Genomic DNA, 21,753 nt, shown 5'->3' with positions numbered 1-21,753 from the left:
AAGCAGTTCTGGAGAAGCTGCGTGAGCAAAAGTTGTTTGCTAAGTTGAGGAAGTGTAGTTTCTGGCAGCGGGAGATAGATTTTCTGGGTCACATTGTGTCTGCAGATGGGGTTTCTGTAGATCCAGAGAAGATTCAGGCTATCAGGGATTGGCCTAGATCACAGAATGCCACAAAGATCAGGAGGTTTGTGCAGGGTTTTGTAAGCAGAGCACGTCCTTTGACTAAGTTGACAAGGAAGAATGATCCTTTTGTGTAGTCACAAGAGTGCGAGGAGGGCTTCGCAAGCCTGAAAGAGATGTTAACTACTACTCCAGTATTGGCTTTGCTTGAGCAGGGAGAACCCTATGTGGTCTATACAGATGCATCCAGAGTTGGTTTGGGGTGTGTGTTGATGCTGTATGGGAAGGTGATTGCATACGCTTCGCGGCAGTTGCGGAAGCATGAGGAAAATTATCCTACTCATCACTTGGAGATGAGTGCTGTAGTCCTTGCCCTGAAGATTTGGAGATCTTATCTTTATGGTGCAAGGGTACATGAGTTTATAGATCATAAGAGCCAAAAGTATATATTCACTCAGCTCGAGCTGAATTTGAGACAGAGGCGGTGGATGGAGCTGGTGGCGAATTATGATTTGGAGATAGCCTATCACCCTGGTAATGCTAACTTGGTTGCAGATGCCTTGAGTTGGAAGCGGGCGGCTTCGGCTCAGGAGCAGGATATGGAGTCTCTGGTAGGAGAGATCAGTGCGTTGAGCTTGTGTGCGGTTTCTCAGGAGCCCTTGGGTTTGATTGCAGCTGATAGAGCAGATCTGTTGAGCAAAGTGCGGTTGGCTCAGGAGAAGGACTTGGGGCTGGTGAATGCCTCAAAGGATGTTAATTCCGAGTATCAGGTTTTGGCTAATGGTATTGTTTTGGTGCATGGGCAGTTTTGTGTGCTTAAGGATGAGGAGTCGAGGCATGAGATCTTGAGAGGGGCTCATGCGAGCATGTTCTCTATTCATCGAGGAGTGAGTAAGATATATCGTGATCTCAAGAGGTACTATCACTGGGTTGCGAGTGTCTGCTTGTTAAGGCTGAGCATCATGTACCAAGTGAATTGCTGAAGATTCTTCCCATTCCAGAGTGGAAGTGGGATATGATTACTATGGACTTCGTGGTAGGTTTACCAGTGTCCAGGACGTTGATGCGATTTGGGGCATTGTGGACCGGTTGACTAAGTCGGCACATTTTCTGGCCATTAAGAAGACTGGTGGAGCAATGGTCTTGGCTAAGAAGTATGTGAAGGATATAGTCAGATTGCATGGGGTGCCAGCAAGCATTGTGTCTGATAGGAATTCCATATTCACTTCAGTGTTCTAGAGGGCATTTCAGGCAGAGATAGGCAGTCCGAGAGGACGATCTATACGTTGGAGGATTTGCTGAGGATGTGTGTGCTGGATTGGTGTAGCCATTGGGCAGATCATCTGAACTTGGTAGAGTTTGCTTAGAACAACAGTTACCAGGCGAGTATTGGCATGACTCCTTTTGAGGCTTTGTATGGGAGGTCGTGTCATACACCGTTATGCTGGACTCAAGTGGGGGAGAGGAGCATGTACGGGGCAGATTTTGGTGCAGGAGACCTCGGAGAATATTCGAGTTCTCAAACTGAACATGAAGGAAGCTCAGGATCGGCAGAGGAGTTATGCCGACAAGAGGAGGAGAGATCTTGAGTTTTAGGTTGGAGATAGTGTGTATCTCAAGATGGCCATGTTGCGGGGTCCGAACAGGTCATTGACTGCGATTAAGTAACAAGATGAGGTGGTGTTCGGGATACGAAGTTCCGCTAGCATGTTGTTTAAAGGGGAAAGGTTTCCTGATTAGTAGTTGCTAAAAGAGGAAAGTTTCCAGAAAGTTCTAAAAATGGAAAGTTTTATGTGAGTTAGAATTTGTCCATTTTTAGTGGTTGTGAGCCTTGGAGAGGCTAGTGTGGCCTTAGTGGCGGACCATGGGGTCATTTTGTGTCGTGTGTGGCGGTCTTGCGAGACGTGTGTGGCCTTTGTGGCTGGTTGTTTAGCCGTGTGTGGTCTTTGTGGCAAGCTGTTTAGTCGTGTGTGGCCTTTGTGGCGGGCTGTTTAGCCATTGTGTGGCCTTTGTGGCGGGCTGTTTAGCCATTGTGTGACCTTTGTGGTGGGCTGTGTAGCCGTTTTTATGGCCTTTGTGGCGGGCTGTTTAGCTAGAGTGTGGCCTTTGTGGCGGCTGTTTAGCCAGAGTGTGGCCTTTGTGGCGGGCTGTTTAGCCAGAGTGTGACCTTTGTGGCGGCTGTTTAGCCAGAGTGCCTGTTTAGGCGGTCCTTCGGAACCGATGGTCTTTGTGACGGTCCTTCGGGACATATGGTCTTTGTGACGGTCCTTCGTGACAGATGGTCTTTGTGACGGTCCTTCGGGACAGATGGTCTTTGTGACGGTCCTTCGGGACGAGTGGCCTTGGTGGCGGTCCTGTTTAGGACATTTGTTTGGCCTTTGTGGCGGTCTTGTTCAGGACATTTGTTTGGCCTTTGTGGCGGTCCTGTTTAGGACATTTGTTTGGCCTTTGTGGCGGTCCTGATTAGGACATTTGTTTGGCCTTTGTGGCCGCTCGTGGGGCAGTGAGATGATCGTTGTGTGGTCATGAGGTGTTGCAGTGAGGGGAAATGTGGTTGGTAAGACATTGTGTTGTCTTACGCGAGCCATGGGAAGGAAACCTGGATAGGGATAAGACTCGGACGTGTTCAAAATTGTTTGCTCGCGACTCTTGGGGGACTTAGGTTCTCCTAGTACCGTTATATTCTAATACTTTGTGGCTTGGGAGTATGGTTGGTATATCGACTTCGGATGACGACCCGGGAGCGCGTTGTAGGGCGACTCATAACCAAGTATCTCCTCATTTTTTTCATATGCTCGGAATGGATCATTTTTAACTTTAAGTGATCTTACGACTATTGGTGTATTGAGAGGATTTGTTTTATTTATATGAAAGCGTTTTAAAAATCTTTTAGTATATTCCCTTATGAGAATGTTCAATTTGCAAACCAAGACAAAACTTTGTTTTTCCGACATCTTTCATCTCAAACTCTCCTTTCAAATAGTTTGTTGCTTTCTGTGTTTCTTCTTGAGTTCCAACGGTATTTAGATCATCATCAACATAGACCGCAATAATTACAAATCTGGATATTGTTTTCTTGATGAAAACACAAGGGCATATAAGATGAGTCATGTATCCTTCTTTAGTTAAGTGCTCACTAAGACGATTATAACACATACACCCAGATTGCTTTAAACCATATAATGATCTTTGTAATTTTAATGTGCATAATTCTTTGGGTTTAGATGTTAATGCTTTAGGCATATTAAATCTATCATGAACTTTCATATAGATACCACTATCTAATGATCCATATAAATATGTTGTTACAACCTCTATGAGACGCATCTTTAGATTTTTATCAGCCGCTAGACTCATTAAAAATCTAAACGTGATTGCATCCGTAATGGGAGAATATGTTTCCTCTTCATCAATCTCATGTCTTTGAGAAAAACCTTGGGGCATGATACCCTGAGCTTTTTACCTTGTTACCTTGTTTTCTTCAATACGTTTTCGGACGAAATCTCATTAATAATCAACAGTTTTTATACCCTTAGGTATGGCCACAATTGGTTTGAATACATTTCTTTTGTTAAGAGAATCAAGTTTGACTTGTATAGCATCTTTCTATTTTATCTAGTCATGCCTCTTTTGACATTCATATAGTGAATTTAGTTCTGGATCTTAGTTTTCTTCATTTATTTCCTTTGACACAAGATAGGAAAAAAAAATCATCTGTTTTCTTTCGATTTCATATCTTTCCATTATGGATATAATTGATAGAAATCTCATGACTTTCGTCAGATTCATGATGCTTTATATTGGTGGAGAAATCCATTATGGATATAGTTGATAGAAGTCTCATGACTTTTATTCAGATTCATGATGCTCTATATTGGTGGAAGAATCATGATTTGTTTTTTCCATAATATTTTATGTCATTATGGGAGTGTCTTATAATTTTACTTTTTTTTTTTATTTTCCTAAGGTTTTTATCCTTGGCACCAATTGGTCTACCACATTTAAGTGTATTCTAGACTCATCTGCATCATCATTTTTTCCATGTTCTTGTGTGATTTCAATTTTAGCATGAGCATTTGCTGCTGGTATATGTGATTTAGTTACCACTTTAATATCTACAAATGCATCTAGTAATTGATTGGCTATACTCTCTAAATGCATAATTTGACGAATCATGTTTTATAATACACAAAAGTTTAAGTCCACGTTAGTGCGAGGAGCCTCCCAATCGAATTATTAGAGATATGTTTCCGCAAACCACTTTTGCGAACTTCTAGTTTCGACCGATTTGTGGGAAGTTCAAGGTGTAATAATGATGGTACACACCATTTGATATCCTTTTCAATTTTTTTATTTTCTCCCTTAGAACCAATTTTTTTTTTATCAATATGAAAATCTGCAAAACGTGCAGTAAATACGTCACCAGTATGAGGTTGTAGGTATCGTATAATTGATGGAGAATCACAACCAACATATATTCCCAACATTCTATGTGGTCCCATTTTAGTACGTTGTGGGGGATGCAATCGGTACATAAACCGCACAACCAAATATTTTTAGATGAGAAATATTTGGTACTCGACCAAATGCTAATTGTAGTGGAGAATAGTTATGATATGCACTTGGCCTTATACGTATAAGTGATTCTACATGTAAAATAGCATGTCCCCATATTGAGGGTGTTAGTTTTGATCTCATGATTGATGGTCTTTTAATTAATTACAGACGTTTAATTAAAGACTTCGCGAGGACATTTTGTGTGAACATGGGCTATAGGGTGTTCAACATTGTCTCCTCTTACCATACAATAATCATTGAATGCTTGGGACGTGAATTCACCATTGTTATCTAATTTAACTCTTTTAATTGGATAATCAAGACACTGAACTCTTAGTTTGGTTGACAAAAAAAAAAGAACTCTTATGTTGATTATTTGAGTCATAAATCTCGCAAATGCCATATTTCGAGATGATAACAAACAAACATGTGACCATTTACTAGACGCGTCTATCATTACCATGAAATACTATAATGGTCCAAATAGTGGGTGTATAGGTCCACAAATGTTACCTTGAACTCTTTCAAGAAAATTTGGTATTTCTTTATCGATTTTTGTTGGTGATGGCCTTATAATCAATTTTTCTAGAGAACATGCAACAGATTTCATTTTATTCCCCTGATAAATCTCTTGGGGTTTCATTGAATGTCTATGTGAGCTTTCTATAATTTTTGCATCATCGTGGTGCCTGAATGACCAAGGCGATCATGCCACAATGTGAAATCATCATGATTTCTTTTGATCACAACATGTGATTCAATTGAATTTATGTATGTATGGTGCAAAACCGATGGGAATCCTGGTAATTTTTCCAATACATGTCTTTTTATGGATTTTTCATAAGTAATGTACATGTACTTCTTTCCATTCTTAGTTGTTGAATGAGTACCATTTCCATGAAGGTATATGTTTAAAACTCAACAAATTTCTCTTGGAATTGGGAGAAAATAATGTATTGTTTACTGAGAACTTTGTCTCGTTAGGTAATGCAAATTTTGCTTTACTAATCCTTTCAATTAAGTCTGTGGGACATGATATTGTATTAACAAGAAAATTTGTTGATCTTAGATCAGATAAATATTTTATATGTTTCAGAAATCCGAATAGTGTGTTCCACTATCTGTTATGCCACTATATGTTATGCAAATGTCTCTAAGATATGTCTTAGATCTATTTCCTTTTGTTTGAAATAATTATAATCGGTTAATAGGAATTGAAAACAAATTTATTCATGAAGCATAAAGCACACAATAATTATGCATGATAGGTAAAAGAAGCACACAAATATGAGAAATTTCAATCAAACATCGACTTATTTATGGCATAATTATCAGAAATTTGAGTATCATAAAATAAGCATTTTAGTTTTCTACAAGGACATCCTCATCGAGATTGTTTGCAAAGTCAACTGTCTCAAGGTGGGTTGTATCATCAGAATGTTGCAAAAATTTTACTTACTTTCGTTTACCTTTAGCGCATTTTGTATAGAGCACAAAGATGTGCAAGTGTTCGGCAAACCTGAGACCAATGTCCCTAAGTGCCACATCTGAAACAAGCACTCTCGTGTTTCTAAGAAGTACTTGCTTAGATGTCTTTTCCTTTCGGACTCTGTCCAGAGATAATTTATTGGTATGACTTCCAGCTTTGAGGGTTATAATTTCTTCCGCATCCATGATAGTTTCGACAGCCGCGTCCTCGAAAAGCTTTATTTTTTATCATTGGGTTTTTAACATCCAATTCATTTAATCAGGGAATGCTTTTGATCTGGTGGGTCGAGACATGTGACTCTTGATAATGAGCTTATTATTCTTTTCAGCTATTAAGAGCACCACAATCAAATCTGAGAATTTGGTATATCCACACAACATATATTGTTGCTGCAATGTAATGTGTTTTTTGTGAAATGTGGTGTACAGTTTCTCAAGCCTTTGAGATTCAGTGATGGTTTCCCCACAATATCTTAGCTTAGCAACAATCCCCAACATGACAGAATTGTAATTCATCACTTTGTCAATGAAACAACCCTTCCCGTTTTTTTTTTTAATAATAATATTAATTCACTAGTGGTCCCATACCCACTAACAACCTAGCAACAATCAACAACAGTGGATAACCAAAACAATTCCATTAAACCAATAAGAATTCCAATAATAACATTCCAATAACCAACAATCCAATAATTCCTTTGTTAGATAGCATTAGAGAAATGTTAACCCGCTGGTTTTATGAGCGTAGGGCATTAAGTGAGCAGCAGAACGACCCTTTAACCATTGAGGTGGAGAAGAAGATTTCTAGAAGAATAGAGAAGAGTGAAAAGTTTAAAGCTTATCCTATTTCTCAATTCATATTACAGATTAAAGGTAGAGGAGTAGATTTTATTGTTGATTTGGAGAAGAGGACTTGTTCATGTGGAAAGTTCGACATAGAAAAACTTCCTTGTAGACATGCCATAAAAGCATGTTTTAGTATTGGAAAAATTCTGTACCCATACGCTGATGATGTGTTCACTACTGCTGCATGGAGATCATTGTACGAGGAAACCATTAATCCTATAGGTGTTCCTGAAGATGAATGGTGTGTTCCCGAAACTATTGGTGATGTAAAAATTGTACCACCTGAGACAAGAAGAGGAGTTGGTAGAAGAAGAAAAAGAAGATATGAATCAGTGGAAGACAAGATAAGATTGTCACAAGGAGCGAAGAGGCGTAAGTGTGGCCGTTGTGGTAAAGAAGGCCACAATAGATCGACATGTGAAAACACGATCTAATAATAGGTTTGTTCAGCAACTTTTACACATCATTTCAAATACATGTTTTAGTTTCTTTAATTTAACATTCATTATTTTTTTTCATCTTCGTAGGCTGGTCTTGCTAGTAAAATGGAGGCTAATCTTTGAGGATTTATGATGTAGTCTTCTTCGTCACTATTTGGAGTTCACATTATTGGATATCTTATGTTTTTTTATTTTGAATTTCTTATGTTTCAAATACATGTTATTGGCTTTCTTATGTTTTTTTATTTTGAACTTCTTATTTTTCAAAATAATTGATGTTTTGTTTTGGACGTTATTTTGAATTTCTGATGGTAAACAAGATTTTGTTTTGAACGTTGTATTTGTCTTAATCATAGAGAACAATTAAATGGTAGTGACATATTAAACAAGCTTTTGTTTTGGACGTGTTTGAAATATTGATGTGTGTGCTTCGTTGGATTTATGTAACACGTAAAGCTTAAAAACAAAAGCTAAATAAAATTTTCAGCAATAAAAAACATGACGTGAGTGACATACTACAGTCGTAATAATAATCCTAGCAAAATCGTAAATTTAACTAAGGTCTACAATATGAGGCAATATAGATGGAGGCTCATACTTTCCCATTCGCTCAATGAACACAGGATCAGATGCTGCTTTCCACAAATCAACTGCAATCTTCGTACGAGCTTCTTTAATGTTGTCATCGTTTATCAAACTCATATCTAGGTTAAGCATATGACACTCTATGTATTTAAGTGCATACACTCCGCAGTCAGAGCATGGCTTATTAAGATTTGGTGGCACTGAAGCAAAAATGATAGAATATGGAGCCACATGAAGATATTTACCATAGGTTTGGTCTGAACTTCCTTCACAAGTCGAGGGATGAGGATTGCAAAAGGATCTACATGACTTCTGTGGGTGCGACCAGAACAATCAAATACTTCAACTGTTCTTAGGCCAAAATTAATGCACAGAGATATCCAGTGATTATCATTGACGAACACAGGAGTGTAAACTCTGTCGAAGTCTAATGCCCATTTCTTCCCCGTCTTTCCATGAGAAGGCAAGTCACCGTTGGCATAACCCAAGATCATAGAATCCCATTTGTGGCCTTTTTTATCTTTGATAAACTTCAAATATTCGATTTTGATTTGCATGTTAAACAGACAATTCATGAAGCCAACACGATTTGACTTCAGTCGGCCTAAAGATGTATTCTCCCGAAATATATACATCATATCATCTATTTCCTGGAAAAAAATATAATGGACAAAAATCAAACGTTGACAATAAAAAATATATTGACAAAAATAATTGACAAAAATAACATGAAACGTACGTGATTCCGAAGCCAAACGTAGCTTGTCATGACTCGACTTAGTAATTCATCATTAATTACACTCGGGCCCAACTTAAGCATTCTGCAAAAAGAAAACATTGTGCATAAGCCTCATTGAAAAAAAATAATAGGAAAAATACAATTGAACAACTTACCCCAGTGTTCTACTCCATGCTGCAAAAGCATTGAATCGATCATCAGAAACAAACACCAAAACAGAATCCTCATCATGTTCACCCTCGTTTCGAGGACTCCGATTTCTGATGTCATCTTTGCACAATACATTATGTGTAGGATCAAACCCAAGTACATTTGTCTTTTGAGCTAGGTGTCCTACTGTTTTTTGTAAAAATTCTTGGGAATCCAAATTAAGATCTATTTCACTATGATGAGTGAAAATATCATCAATTAAAAACGATTCATCCTGTCAATACAAAAAGTTTAACAAAAATATTAACACAAATTATTACACCCACGTACATACATATCCGATTACATATTCTTTTAGAGTCTTAAAAAAAACACAACATAACATAGAGATTTAAGTCTTACGTACCACAGATTTACCCTTCTTTTCTGCTGGAATGGATGGTTGCTCAACCGTGGCTTGAGTGCTTATTGTAATTCCAGCTAAAGTTATAGCATCCTTCAACAGTGAGACATCCTTTTCTATTTTTTCCAATCGACTGTCAACCTTCTTCTCAAAACTCTTGAAACAAGTCTCAAACACATTAATAAAAGACTTCATTTGTTCATCTGTTGCAGCTCGATGTGTTGTTGCTGCTCGCTCATAGAGCAGTTTCTTTTTCCTCCTCTCTGCACCATGATCAGGTTGTCTCTTTCTCTTGCAACCTGACTCTTCGTCATTAGCAGCTTGCATACTCTCACCACTCTTTGTTGCACTAGACCCTTGATTTTCTTCACACACCTCACTGCCAACATCATCTTTTACTTGATTATGTTCACCGTCCACATCATCAACTCGTACAGTTCCCCAAATATGGTCTCCAAAATCATTTCCAGAACTGATCTTAGCTTTCAATGCATCGACTTCACCATTGCTAGTTTCGTCACGCCATAAAAACTCCATGGAGTCAACAATGTCATAAGCGCCAGTAATAGATATGTATGGATAAACAATATCCTAAAATAAAATAAAAAAACTGTTAGAACTTAAGATTAAACAATGACATCAACTATTAACAAAAAAAACATGTGATAAGAGTTGGATTGGCAAAGAAAGTACCTTTGGTCCAAATGTACTTTCTAGTTGGATGATATCATCATATGATACTTTGGCTGCGCCTTTCCAGTTAGAACATCGAGGAGCTTCTCTAAATTCTGTGATAATCTTTTCTCCCAACAACTTTCCAATGTCTGGAATTGCCTCCATCACCCATATTTGAAATGCATATGAGAAACCATCTAATGCATAGCTATTGATCTTCTTCAAATCTTCTCTTTTTTCTATGATAGACTTAGCAAGACTTTTAAAAGCTTTAAGACCCCAAGGATAAGTCCTCACCTTATCAAGATCCATTACCATCTGGATGTATTTGAGTGGAATATACTTTTTCTCATCCTTAGCCATAACCAACCCAGCTATCACAAGAAGATACACCAATCAGATCTTATCTACCTCATTCCATTTGTGAATTACAGGTAAGTGCACATCAACCAAGCTCTTAATGCTAATAGTCGGACCTTTTCTCGTCATCAATTTGCTCCAAAACCCACCATCATCTTTCCAATTCTCTAAATCACAACTAGAATCGGCAGTGTATTTGTGCCCAGTCACAGCATGAAACTCTTGCATTGAAAATCTGAGTGGCTTCCCTCCAAACACAAACCATATCTCTTTTTTTTTTCTTTGTAACCAATTGCCTAGACATCATGCTGTGTATCAAACGCCCTGAATACCCTAAACCATTCTCGTAGATTGCAAAGACATGTGAAAAGACTGGATCATTCTTCACTTTCTCATACTCTTTAGGTAATGCTTGTTTGACTTTGCCCAAGATAGAAATTCGACAGGAATTGTTAATCTTCTTCACTTGTGGCTCAAATCCATTTCTAAATAGGCGTTTAGAAAATTCTGTTTCCATAGCTACACAAAAAAAAATTAAGAAAAATGAAATTCATTAGTATGAATCCAAATCCCTATCCTAACACATGATGAACATGATCGATTAGCTATATTAACTGTAAACTATTTTTAAGTTTACAATCAATGAAGTCTTAACATATAGAAACTATATTGACATCAACCAAAAGCAAAACTTGGAGGCCGATACATTATCAAATTTGGGGAAGAAAAAACACAAATTTCAATCGATACATTATCAAATTTGGGGAAAAAAATTGTCCCACAACAATCAATCACATATAGAAACTATATTGACATCACCCAAAAGCAAAACATGTGTTGCCGATACATTATCAAATTTGGGAAAAAAATCAAATTTGGGGGAAAAAAACACAACCACAACAATCCAAACAAACAATTGCATGCATCGATTGAGAGAGAGAGGAATCGATTGGAAATAGATTTGGGGAAAAATTTTGAAATAGATTTGGGGAAAAAACTCAATTGTGTCGAGAGAGAGAGAAAGAGAGAGAGAGAGAGAGAGAGAAGCTACCGGAGTAGTCGCCGGCAGGAGAAGCTACCGGAGTCGTCGATCCTCGCCGGTAGGAGAAGCTACCAGAGTCGTCGATTCTCGCCGGTGGGTTACAAAAGGGTGTCGATATCTCCTGAGAAAGAGAGAGTAATGCCGAGATTTTTTATTTTTGGTAGGCGAGTAATGTCGAGATTTTGTAAAAAAAAAAGAGGAAATGGATTAAAAAAAAGAAGTATTTTTTTTATTAAATTTAGAAAGTATACAAAAAAGAAGAAATACAGAAAAAAGAAATTTTGGTTTTTTCTACAATTAAAGGTTTAATTGAGTTATTAAGGGTATAATTGAGTTTTTTTGTATTTTAAAACCTACTCTACCCTTCAAAAAAAAGCATAATGGGACAAATTGAAGAAAAAATATCCTTTTAAATCAATTTTCCCAATTATTATGTATTCAAATGCCATGGAGCGGGAGAGCCATGCTTTGGTAATAATATATGTCATGTTGGTGAAGTGATTGTGAACAAAGGGTCATGAATTTCATGTTTTAATTTAGTTATTTTGTATCGTAAATAAATTGAATAATATAAAAGAAGATGGTGTATAAAGCTAATGGGGAGAGAGAGAGAGAGTTATTACATTTGATGCTTCATTTTGTTGTAGAGGAAAAGTGTATTTATGAACGTACTCGTATATATAGTGAGGAAAATAGACATATAGAACTATGGTAATAAATGTTAATGGACTCCATTTTAAAATCAAGGGAGATTTATAAAACCAGGCACTTTTTAGTAGAGAGATTCAGAATTAGGCATTACGATAGTAGAAGGTAGCCCTAAGACTAAATATTCAGATCCGTTTTGGGGATATGACCGAAAAAGGTGATTGTTGTTGAATCTTCCATTGAAGCAGCTTCTTTCTTTGACCCGATTAAAGATGAAAAAGAGGAAGAGCTGGCAGAGTAATGAGAAAGAGGGCGGTGGAGCAGTGAGGAAGAGGACGGTGCTGTTTTTGATTTTGAACAAGACACCTCTGCTTTGTTACTTAGAGGAAGGACATTGGTGTGAGACAATTTTTGGTCCTTCAAATTTAATAGTAATATTTTGAAAGTTTTTTATTTTTAGTATGAGCATTGGTGTCTATTTGTATTTGGTCCCCCGAATAAAATAATAATATTTTGAAAGTTTAAACATTAATTTAAAATTGAAAAACAAAAACATACAATTAAGAAATTAATAACAGAAAACATAAAAACATCAAAACAAAAACAAACATTTTATTCAATTCATAGAAATTTTAAAATCAATCTTTATTTTCTGGAAGATGTCCAAAGTTAGTCCAAATATGCTCAATCAAATCTTGTTTAAGTTGGTCATGGGCTTGTTTATCCCGAAGTCTTGTTTGACGAGTAATCGTACTGCTGATATTTGAACCCACACCGGCGGCACCAACGGTATATGTTTGATCCACATGTTCTCCGTGTTGAAATTCAGAAACAATGTTTCGGTAACTGTATGTATGTCGTTCATCTTCGACAATCATATTATGGAGTATTATGCATGATCTTATTACATTTGCCATTCTGTTTTTATCCCATAAACGAGACGGATTTTTAATAATGGCAAATCTAGCTTGCAAGACTCCAAAGGCACGCTCAACATCTTTCCGCACAGCTTCTTGTTTTTTAGAAAAGAGAGATTTTTTCATACCTTGTGGAAATCGGATAGATTGAATAAAAGTGGCCCAATTTGGATAAATACCATCCGTGACAACAAAACAACAAGTATCCGTGATAGTAAAACAACAAGTATCCGTTGCGTAACACTGATCTCTAACATGAATGATGTCTGATTCATAGTCATTGAAGAAGGTTAAGTAATCTACCTTCTCAGCCATCAGTTCATATCGTCTATCACTGTCTCTCAGCTCCTCCATTACAGCCACATCCCACCACTTGTGAATATACATCTCTCCATCATCGACATTTGGACATGTGAAGAACCTGCAATAAGTAACAGATTTATCATAACTAGTAAAATTAAACTTCAGTAAGATTAAAAACAGAACAGATAAAATCACATACCTTCTGTTGTAGCAGTTGGATAGAATAGGTTGCGCACCACAGTAGCATACCTTGGGGAAACCATCTTCAACCTCAGGTTGAGGTGGGTATTGCCTCGACTCCGCATTGATGAACGTACTCTCAGCTTCATCCATAAGAATCAAAGCTTCTATTTCTCTCTCCGCAGTGTCCATCGAGTACCTATCAGCCTGATCGGATGACTCAGGCTGCGAGTAGCTATAGTCTTGGCCCATTTCTGAGTTAACCTGCAAATAAACAAGAAGAAGCAGATTAGACTTACTAGAACAAATGTTAAAAGGAAGTCACAATCTGATTTAAGTGAGTTAATACAAAGCCGAGTTATATAGATTCAGATTAAAACATGAAAGAGACTTATATAGATTCAGATTAAAACATCGAATACAAACACATTGTTACTAGAACATAAAACAGGAAATACAAATCAAACAGGAAATAGAATGCATACAAACAACAAACACATTGTTAATATCAGAAATACTGGGACACTATCTTGTTCATGATAACTTCTTCACACGCATTCAAGGGTTCCTTTTTGGCTAAGAGAGTGTCTAGGATGGCCAGCTTTTGTAGTTTCTCCTTTACAACCAATTCCTCTTTCTTGACATCCCACATGCTCTTATACTCAGCAAGAGTCTTCACGTTAGACGCCGATGTATTGTTCCTCTTTGCCTTCGCAGCCTTGATCCCTTCTGGCCTTCTCTCATAGTCCTCAACATTGCAGCTTGATGATTGTGAACCTTCAGCAGCTGGTTTCCTCTTTGTTGCAGGCTGAGATGGGGGCGTGTTAATAGTGTTAAGGCTGAGCCATTTCTGCTCAAACCTTAACAGACACCAACAATGTTCTAGGTTAAACCTCTTCTTATGGTCAGCGAAGTAGATATCATGTGCATTCTTTAAGATATCATTTTCAGAATGCCCAGAGCTGTTCAGTCTCTCTGCTGCTGCGAATGCCGCACAGAACTTGTTAGTTTGGTCATTTATCTTATGCCAACGCTGCTTGCAATGTCTCACCAGCATCTGTTCACCACCATTCCTAGCATGAGGAGTGTCACCATAGTATCGGCTAATCCTTGTCCAGAAGCTTCCTACCTTTTGTTGATTTGCAACAATGGCATCCTTTGAAGTGTTGAGCCATGCGGAGATCAAGACTTCATCATCAGCAGGAGCCCATTTCTTTCTCTCCTTTCGCTCCAATGGTGTTTCTTGAGAAAGAGTTGGCGCCTCAGAAGGTTGGGAGCTGTGCGGAGGCATTTGTGAGCTGCTCTGTCCAGAAGGTGGATAACTTTCCCAACGAAAGTTTTCAACATTAATCCCACCTTCTTCTTGACTGTTAAGCAGGTTTAAGTAAGAAGAAGACTGATATAATGGATTCGTAGAATCCATATGAAGAGAAGGGATTATAGAATGAGTAGAGAAGAGAATGGATTAGATAAGAGAATGAGTAGAGAATGAGTAGAGAAGAGAATGGATAAGCGAGTAGAACTGAAAGAGATTTATAGTGGAAGAAGAAGATTAAAAGGGGTTATGATAGAAAGAAGATGGTTGGGGTTTAGTAGGTTAAAAGGTAACTTGCAATAAGTAACAAAACATAATGACCTAACAACCAATGTCTAATCACAATTTATGACAAGTACACTTCACAAATGCATTCAATTTATGTGACCAAATAAGAAACTATGAACAAACCAGCTAGTTCGTATACATTACACATCAAGCATTAGCCGAAGAATCTGAGCTTTTATGACTTACTACCAAAGTCGTTTACAACTAAATCAAATATCACACAATAATCGATTGAAACAAGCTATACACAGAGACTAATTCGATAGTTACAACTACTTTTGTTGAGTTCAAAACAGACAATAAACTATAACTTAATCAAATATCACACAATAATCGATTGAAACAAGCTATACACAGAGACTAATTCGATAACCCTATACATCAGTGACCATAATAATCAGAGACTAATCGATAACCCTATATCGATAACTCTATTTCGATAATCGATAACCCTATTTCGATAATAATCGATAACCTTATTTCGATAAACAGCAATAATCAGCGAACCTATAATCGATAAACAGCGATATCTCAAATTGGATGAAGAAAAAATACCTTATTTCGGACGATTGAATCGCCAGACAAGCTTCAGGAGAGACAGAAGATCGTCCCGGCTTGAAATCTACAATGGTCGTCTCGTCTCGGCTTCAGAAGACACAGAACTTCGGGAGTGAAGATCGGACCAGCTTCCGGAGAGAAGATCGGCTACAGGAATTCATCGAGAACTTCCGGAGAGAAGATCGGATCGCCTTCGGAAGACACAGAAGATCGAATCGCCGTCGAGATAGAAGAGAGAAGTCGCGAAGTTTCTCTCAAAAAATTGTTTTGTGTTTACCCTAGACAAATTCTTCTTCCAATCAGAAACAACCTCGTGGCCAAGTCGACGGACGAAAAATGTCCCCTTTGAAGATACGTTTCTTCGTTAATGGACTATTTTTCATTTATTTTAAAAACAAAAATCATGGGGGACGACCCAAAAGGACGCCGATGCACATGGTCTTACACAAATACAATTGAAAATGTTTTGTTAAATCTAAGAAACGAAGGTGGTTCAATTCCACAGTCAAGGACATTCAAAGATAGAAACTGAGATTAGGATAATGAATCGGAGGGAGCTGCTGAAAAATTAGTGGTGGAGCAATAGATATCTTGTAAAATTTTGGTCAATAAACATGGTGGTGAAGACTGTAGATACATAGTGGAGAAAACTGAATAATTCGTAATGCAGATCTAAAAAAAACACCAAACCCTAATAGAGAACCAAAACACAAAATCTTAAAATCTTTACAAGATAATAGAAGTGTAAAAGAGAAAATACAGCAAAACCTTAATAATCAGTTCAATGAAAGAGTATTTTTTTCTCCTTTCATACAGAGAAAAGTAGAAGAAGATGAATATATCACCCATATAAGGACAAAACTGACATTACATAAAACAAAAGTGTATAAGGCACATTGGAAAGTGCCTAAATTCCAACACATTGCTAAGATAAATGACTTTTTAAAAAAAATTAATTCTAAAATCAATACTGTTGACTTCTATAACAATTTTGGTATTATATATAATATAATATATATTCAAAATAATTTGAAAATAATTTGAAATAGAGACAGAAAAATCATATCTTATATATCTTAAAAACTAATAAAAATAATAACTGAAAGTAAATAAAATAGTACAATATATATCACATCTAAAGTTTTTAAATTGTTTATCACACTTCTTTTAAAAGATAAATTTAAAAAAAAATTACAGATAATGAGAGAAAGGAAGTCATAGTTTAATTTTCAAAACAAATAATTAAAAGAGTTTTCTTCGATGCTTTTTATGTAATTATATTAAAGGAGATTATCAAAAACAGCACATATTTAAGTTTTTTTCCCAAAACTAGCACACACTTATATATGTTCCAGATTTAGCACAAATTTATATACTTTTAAAATACAATAATATAAAAATCGTGACATTGCAATTCTCTCGCTTCTCAATCTCGATATTTCCTCATAGGCCTGGGAAAAATACATGTACCCGAAAATCCTTACAAGCAGCTGGGAGACCAACTAATTGATTCAAAATTCAAAATTGAGACAAGTAGTAATCAGATTGGATTGGATCGAGAGTTTGGTTGGAGACTCATACAATATGTGTGCGATTGCCAATGGAATCACCATCGTTGTTGTCTTTGTAAGGAGCACCTTCCGGTTGAGATACATTGATGGCCTTGGGACTGTCATTGTTGTCGATCTCGATCTCTAACTCGGCAGACTAGAACTCACCAGAGATGATGGAGCTGTCAGAGATTTCAAAGGCATTAGAGATTGGAGCCGTCAGAGAGCTCACCAGAGACGTTGGAGCAAGACGATAATTACTGTCGAATTAAAAAAGGGAAAAATACCGAAGAAAAAACCTGAAATTATTAGTTTTTTTTTTACAACTATTTGGACGTTTAATACCCAATTGTTTTGGATTGGAATTAAATCACACCAATTAATATAAATGTGTTATTTAAACTCAAAATAATTAGTATTGTTATTTTCATACCTACAATTTTTCAATAAAATCAAAATTCTAATACCCCGGTTATCTAATTAATTATTAATTTTTAATAGAAAAACTCTAGGTTTTCTATTAACCATATCAAAGCGGGAGTTAATCCCGATTATCTACTTCTTTTTCTCTTCTTCCTCCTCCGATCTCTAATTGTCGTTAATAGAAAACCAATAGTTTTTATATTAAAAGTTAATAATTAATTAGATAACCGGCGTAAAATTGCAATTTTGATTTTGTTGAAAAATCGTGGGTATGAAAATAACAACAGTAATTATTCTGAGTTTTAAATGATACATTTTTATTAATTGGTGTATTTTTATTTTAATCCAAAACAATTGAGTATTAAACGTTTAAATAAAAATGATTTCAGGTTTTTTTTTGATATTTTTTCTAATTAAATAATAAATTTTTCAGAATATAAATTTAAATATTCAATATTAAAAATGCTAGATTTGGAACAATTAAGCAGGTGTGATATATGTGAAAGAAAAGACTAAAGTAGTGCTATATTTCTCTTATATTAAATGTTTTAATTACCACCAATGAACTTTTTAATAAACTTAATTATTTAAAAATATATACTTTTTATGAGAAAACTTTTTTCTTATGTTAGTTTCCATTTTGTATATTATGTAACGTAATTTTTGGTTTCTATCTTCTTTTCTTGGTCACTGATTCGTTTTCGTAGTAGCTCCACCGAGAAAAATTGGTTTCTCAGACTAATCTTGTGTTGCCCAGACTTTGATCTGTGAGTTCAGATCTAATTTCAGATATGTTGAGGATTATTGGGAAAAGAGGGATTCACCACTTCTACAGGCTCAATTCTGCATCGTTCACGACCGTGTCTGCTTCTTCGATCGAGAAAGGGCAAAATCGTGTCATTGATGCTTCGTTAACTCTCATTCGTGAAAGGGCTAAGCTCAAAGTATACACTTTTTTTGTTTTGTAAAGGTTTAATCTTTTTTCAATGTTTATTGGTCTTGTCCCTTGCTTGATGATTGATTGTGTTGTTGTAGGGAGAGTTAGTGCGTCTTTTAGGAGGAGCTAAAGCTGCAACATCACTTCTTGGAGTACCACTTGGTCACAACTCTTCTTTCCTTCAAGGTCCTGCCTTTGCTCCTCCTCGTATTAGAGAAGCTATTTGGTGTGGTAGCACAAACTCTGCAACTGAAGAAGGTATTGACATGGGTTTCCATTAGGAACTTAAAAAGTTTCATCTTTTGTATAGCAGCAACAAATTCTGGTTCTGGATTTGGAGTTGTTTCTCGTATTTGATGTTTTATAAGAGTGAAATGGTTACGTTTCTGTTGTTACTAGATCGTGCAACTTAAGGCTATTCATGGTTTATAAATTGATTGATGTTGTTTTGTGGAATATATTGCAGGGAAGGACTTGAAGGATCCACGGGTTCTAACTGATGTTGGGGATGTTCCAGTACAAGAGATTAGAGATTGTGGGGTTGATGATGATAGGCTGATGAATGTAATAAGTGAATCTGTGAAGTTGGTGATGGAAGAGGTAAAGCTATTTTGGCCATTAGCTCTAGATGTTTTGCTACCTTACCTATTTCAGTAAATAGGTTTTGAATGTTTTGAATCATAAAATCCGTGGAGAAGTTCTTTTTGAGATCTTAGTGTTTGTGGTCAACGCATCTCAGTGTTGTATTAGTCTTTTGTTATACTTATTGGATCATCTTGGTGTTATATAGGATCTGAAGTTTTTCTGTTTGGTCACATTTGATTGACATACTGGTTTTTAAGGGCAATGAAGCTAAAAGTCCAAGTAACTGATGTTTTTGTTATCTGTGTCAGGAACCATTGCGTCCGCTGGTCTTAGGTGGAGATCATTCCATTTCTTATCCTGTTGTGAGAGCGGTTTCTGAGAAGCTTGGAGGGCCTGTGGACATTCTTCATCTTGATGCACATCCTGATATCTATGACTGTTTCGAAGGAAACAAGTACTCTCATGCATCTTCTTTTGCTCGTATCATGGAAGGTGGCTATGTCCGGCGGCTTTTACAGGTTTGTCCGATTTCTCTGTTGTTTATATACATCACAATCTCTTTGGAAAGATAATCTCCTAAGGAGAACCAAAAATTTCTTATAGGTTGGGATTAGATCGATAAACCAGGAGGGACGGGAACAGGGAAAGAGGTTTGGAGTAGAACAGTATGAGATGCGAACCTTCTCGAGAGATCGCCCTATGTTGGAAAATCTGGTATCTCTATCTCTCCCTATATGTAGACTAGACGAAGAGTATTAGATGTAGGGGTGGTCATTCAGTTTGAAACTTGGTGGTATTAAATTAGTTAGTTCAACTTTAGTCTGAGGAATTTGGTTTGGGTTTTGTATGCATTGCTTCTTGAATGCTTATTAGAGGTTTTGTGCATTTGGTACATGTTAAGTTATATATTGAATGTGGTTTGTACAGAAACTAGGGGAAGGAGTGAAGGGAGTATACATCTCGATAGATGTTGACTGTCTTGATCCGGCATTTGCACCCGGAGTGTCCCACATCGAACCAGGAGGTCTTTCTTTCCGAGATGTCCTTAACATCTTACACAACCTTCAGGCAGATGTTGTCGGGGCTGATGTTGTCGAGTTCAATCCGCAACGTGATACTGTGGACGGTATGACGGCAATGGTTGCGGCTAAGCTTGTTAGAGAATTAGCCGCGAAAATCTCGAAATGAACCAGAGTGGTTGTTTGGAGTATCTTGTTTTATCATGTTTCTATGTTTCATTGTGCAAGCTTGTAACATTCATATAGGTTCTTGAATGCAATAAGTCTGCCTCTGTAGACGGACTATCGAACAAAAATAATATGAATTCTGACCTTAGGTTATAATATCAATGTTCATACCCTCATAATCCTCTGCTTTTTTTTCGCGGAACATTGTTGTTAATAATCTCAAATTTTCAGTAGAGAACAGTTCATGATCTTAAGTCTTAACCATCGCTCCACCTAGCAGGTATCTTGGCATTCAATACAGCTCGTAAGCAGGGGCCAACGCTTAGATCCTGACTTGCAAATCTCTGAATCAGATAATGGTTGCTCTAGCACGAATACCCAACCAGTTCTCTGAGTTTCAGTCATATATATGTTAATAAGGATGCCTACACTATGCTCATGCATTTTAAATGTAAATGTCAATGAAGGACGACTAACTCTATATTTCTTTTTCTATGTGTTGGGTTTGATCGGTTCCTTACGCATCGTTCTTTCGTTAAAGATGCTCTCGACCAACAAAACCTCTCCTGATATATATTCTAACAGCAACGTTAGTGCTGTTAGAGATACGATACGATACACAATTCAATAGCTCAATATTCTCGTATCATATCATTTATGGAACATTCTGTTTATAGTTATAACCTAGGGTATTCACTGTACAAGTATATATAACTGTGTAATATCTTTGTATAATAATAAGAATCATCTTCTACATGATATCAGAGCAGTAAAGATCAAAAAAATTTATTTCCGCCGCCTCTCTTTTCTATCTCTTTCTCTGCATTTTTTTTATTTTTCTCCTCTGTTCTGTTCTTCCCCTCTGTTTATTCTCTTCCTTCTCCATGGCTAATACTGCTGAAGTCATCGACACTGCCCAGCAGTACCTCAACATCAATAAGAGCAACGTTATTAAGCTCACCTCTCTCAACTACATCACCTGGAGTCTCCAAGTCCACTCTCTTCTTGATGACTATGATCTAGCAGGTTATGTTGATGGATCCATCCCTCCTCCGGCTACGACGGTGGTCTCTGCCGGTGTCACCTCTCCCAATCCTGATTACGCCAAATGGTACCGTCAAGATAAGTTGATCTACAGCAGTCTTCTCGGCACCCTCTCTCCCTCTGTTCAGCCTCTTCTCACTACCACCAAATCTGCTGCGGAGATGTGGCGTACTGTTGCAGACATCTTCGCCAAACCAAGCAAAGGCCATATTTAGCAGCTGTGTCTACAACTCCAGCAATTCTCCAAAGGTGACAAGACCATCGACGAGTATATGCAGGGGTTGACCACCCGTTTCGATAAATTGGCGCTTCTTGGTAAGCCTTTTGATCTTGATGAGCAGATTGAAGCTGTTCTTCGTGGTCTTCCCGAAGAATACAAATATGTTGCTGATCAAGTTGAAGGACGTGAGGTT

The 21,753-nt window shown here is 37.0% G+C and overlaps 3 protein-coding genes across 3 annotated transcripts; 2 read left to right on the top strand and 1 right to left on the bottom strand.

The window, feature by feature from the left end:
- Positions 1-6,884: 6,884 nt before the first annotated feature.
- LOC104738295 (uncharacterized) lies at positions 6,885-7,445 on the top strand. The gene has a single exon (XM_010458490.2). The coding sequence runs from the start codon at positions 6,885-6,887 to the stop codon at positions 7,443-7,445; it is 561 nt and encodes a 186-aa protein (XP_010456792.2).
- Positions 7,446-13,961: 6,516 nt separating this feature from the next.
- LOC109127227 (glutathione S-transferase T3-like) lies at positions 13,962-14,759 on the bottom strand. Its single transcript, XM_019231761.2, has one exon. The coding sequence runs from the start codon at positions 14,742-14,744 to the stop codon at positions 13,962-13,964; it is 783 nt and encodes a 260-aa protein (XP_019087306.2). The 5' UTR covers positions 14,745-14,759.
- Positions 14,760-18,073: 3,314 nt separating this feature from the next.
- LOC104736910 (arginase 1, mitochondrial) lies at positions 18,074-20,475 on the top strand. Its single transcript, XM_010456995.3, has 6 exons — positions 18,074-18,531; positions 18,623-18,782; positions 18,991-19,124; positions 19,418-19,627; positions 19,713-19,823; positions 20,037-20,475. Exons 1-6 carry the CDS (start codon positions 18,379-18,381, stop codon positions 20,295-20,297), a joined length of 1,029 nt encoding a protein of 342 aa, XP_010455297.2. The 5' UTR covers positions 18,074-18,378; the 3' UTR covers positions 20,298-20,475.
- Positions 20,476-21,753: the final 1,278 nt, after the last annotated feature.

Source organism: Camelina sativa, chromosome 13 (genome assembly GCF_030686135.1).
Source record: "Camelina sativa cultivar CO46 ecotype springtype chromosome 13, ASM3068613v1".
Classification (NCBI taxonomy): Eukaryota; Viridiplantae; Streptophyta; class Magnoliopsida; order Brassicales; family Brassicaceae; genus Camelina; species Camelina sativa.
Note: the sequence above shows the minus strand (reverse complement) of the source record. Positions and strands in the feature narration are given on the sequence as shown.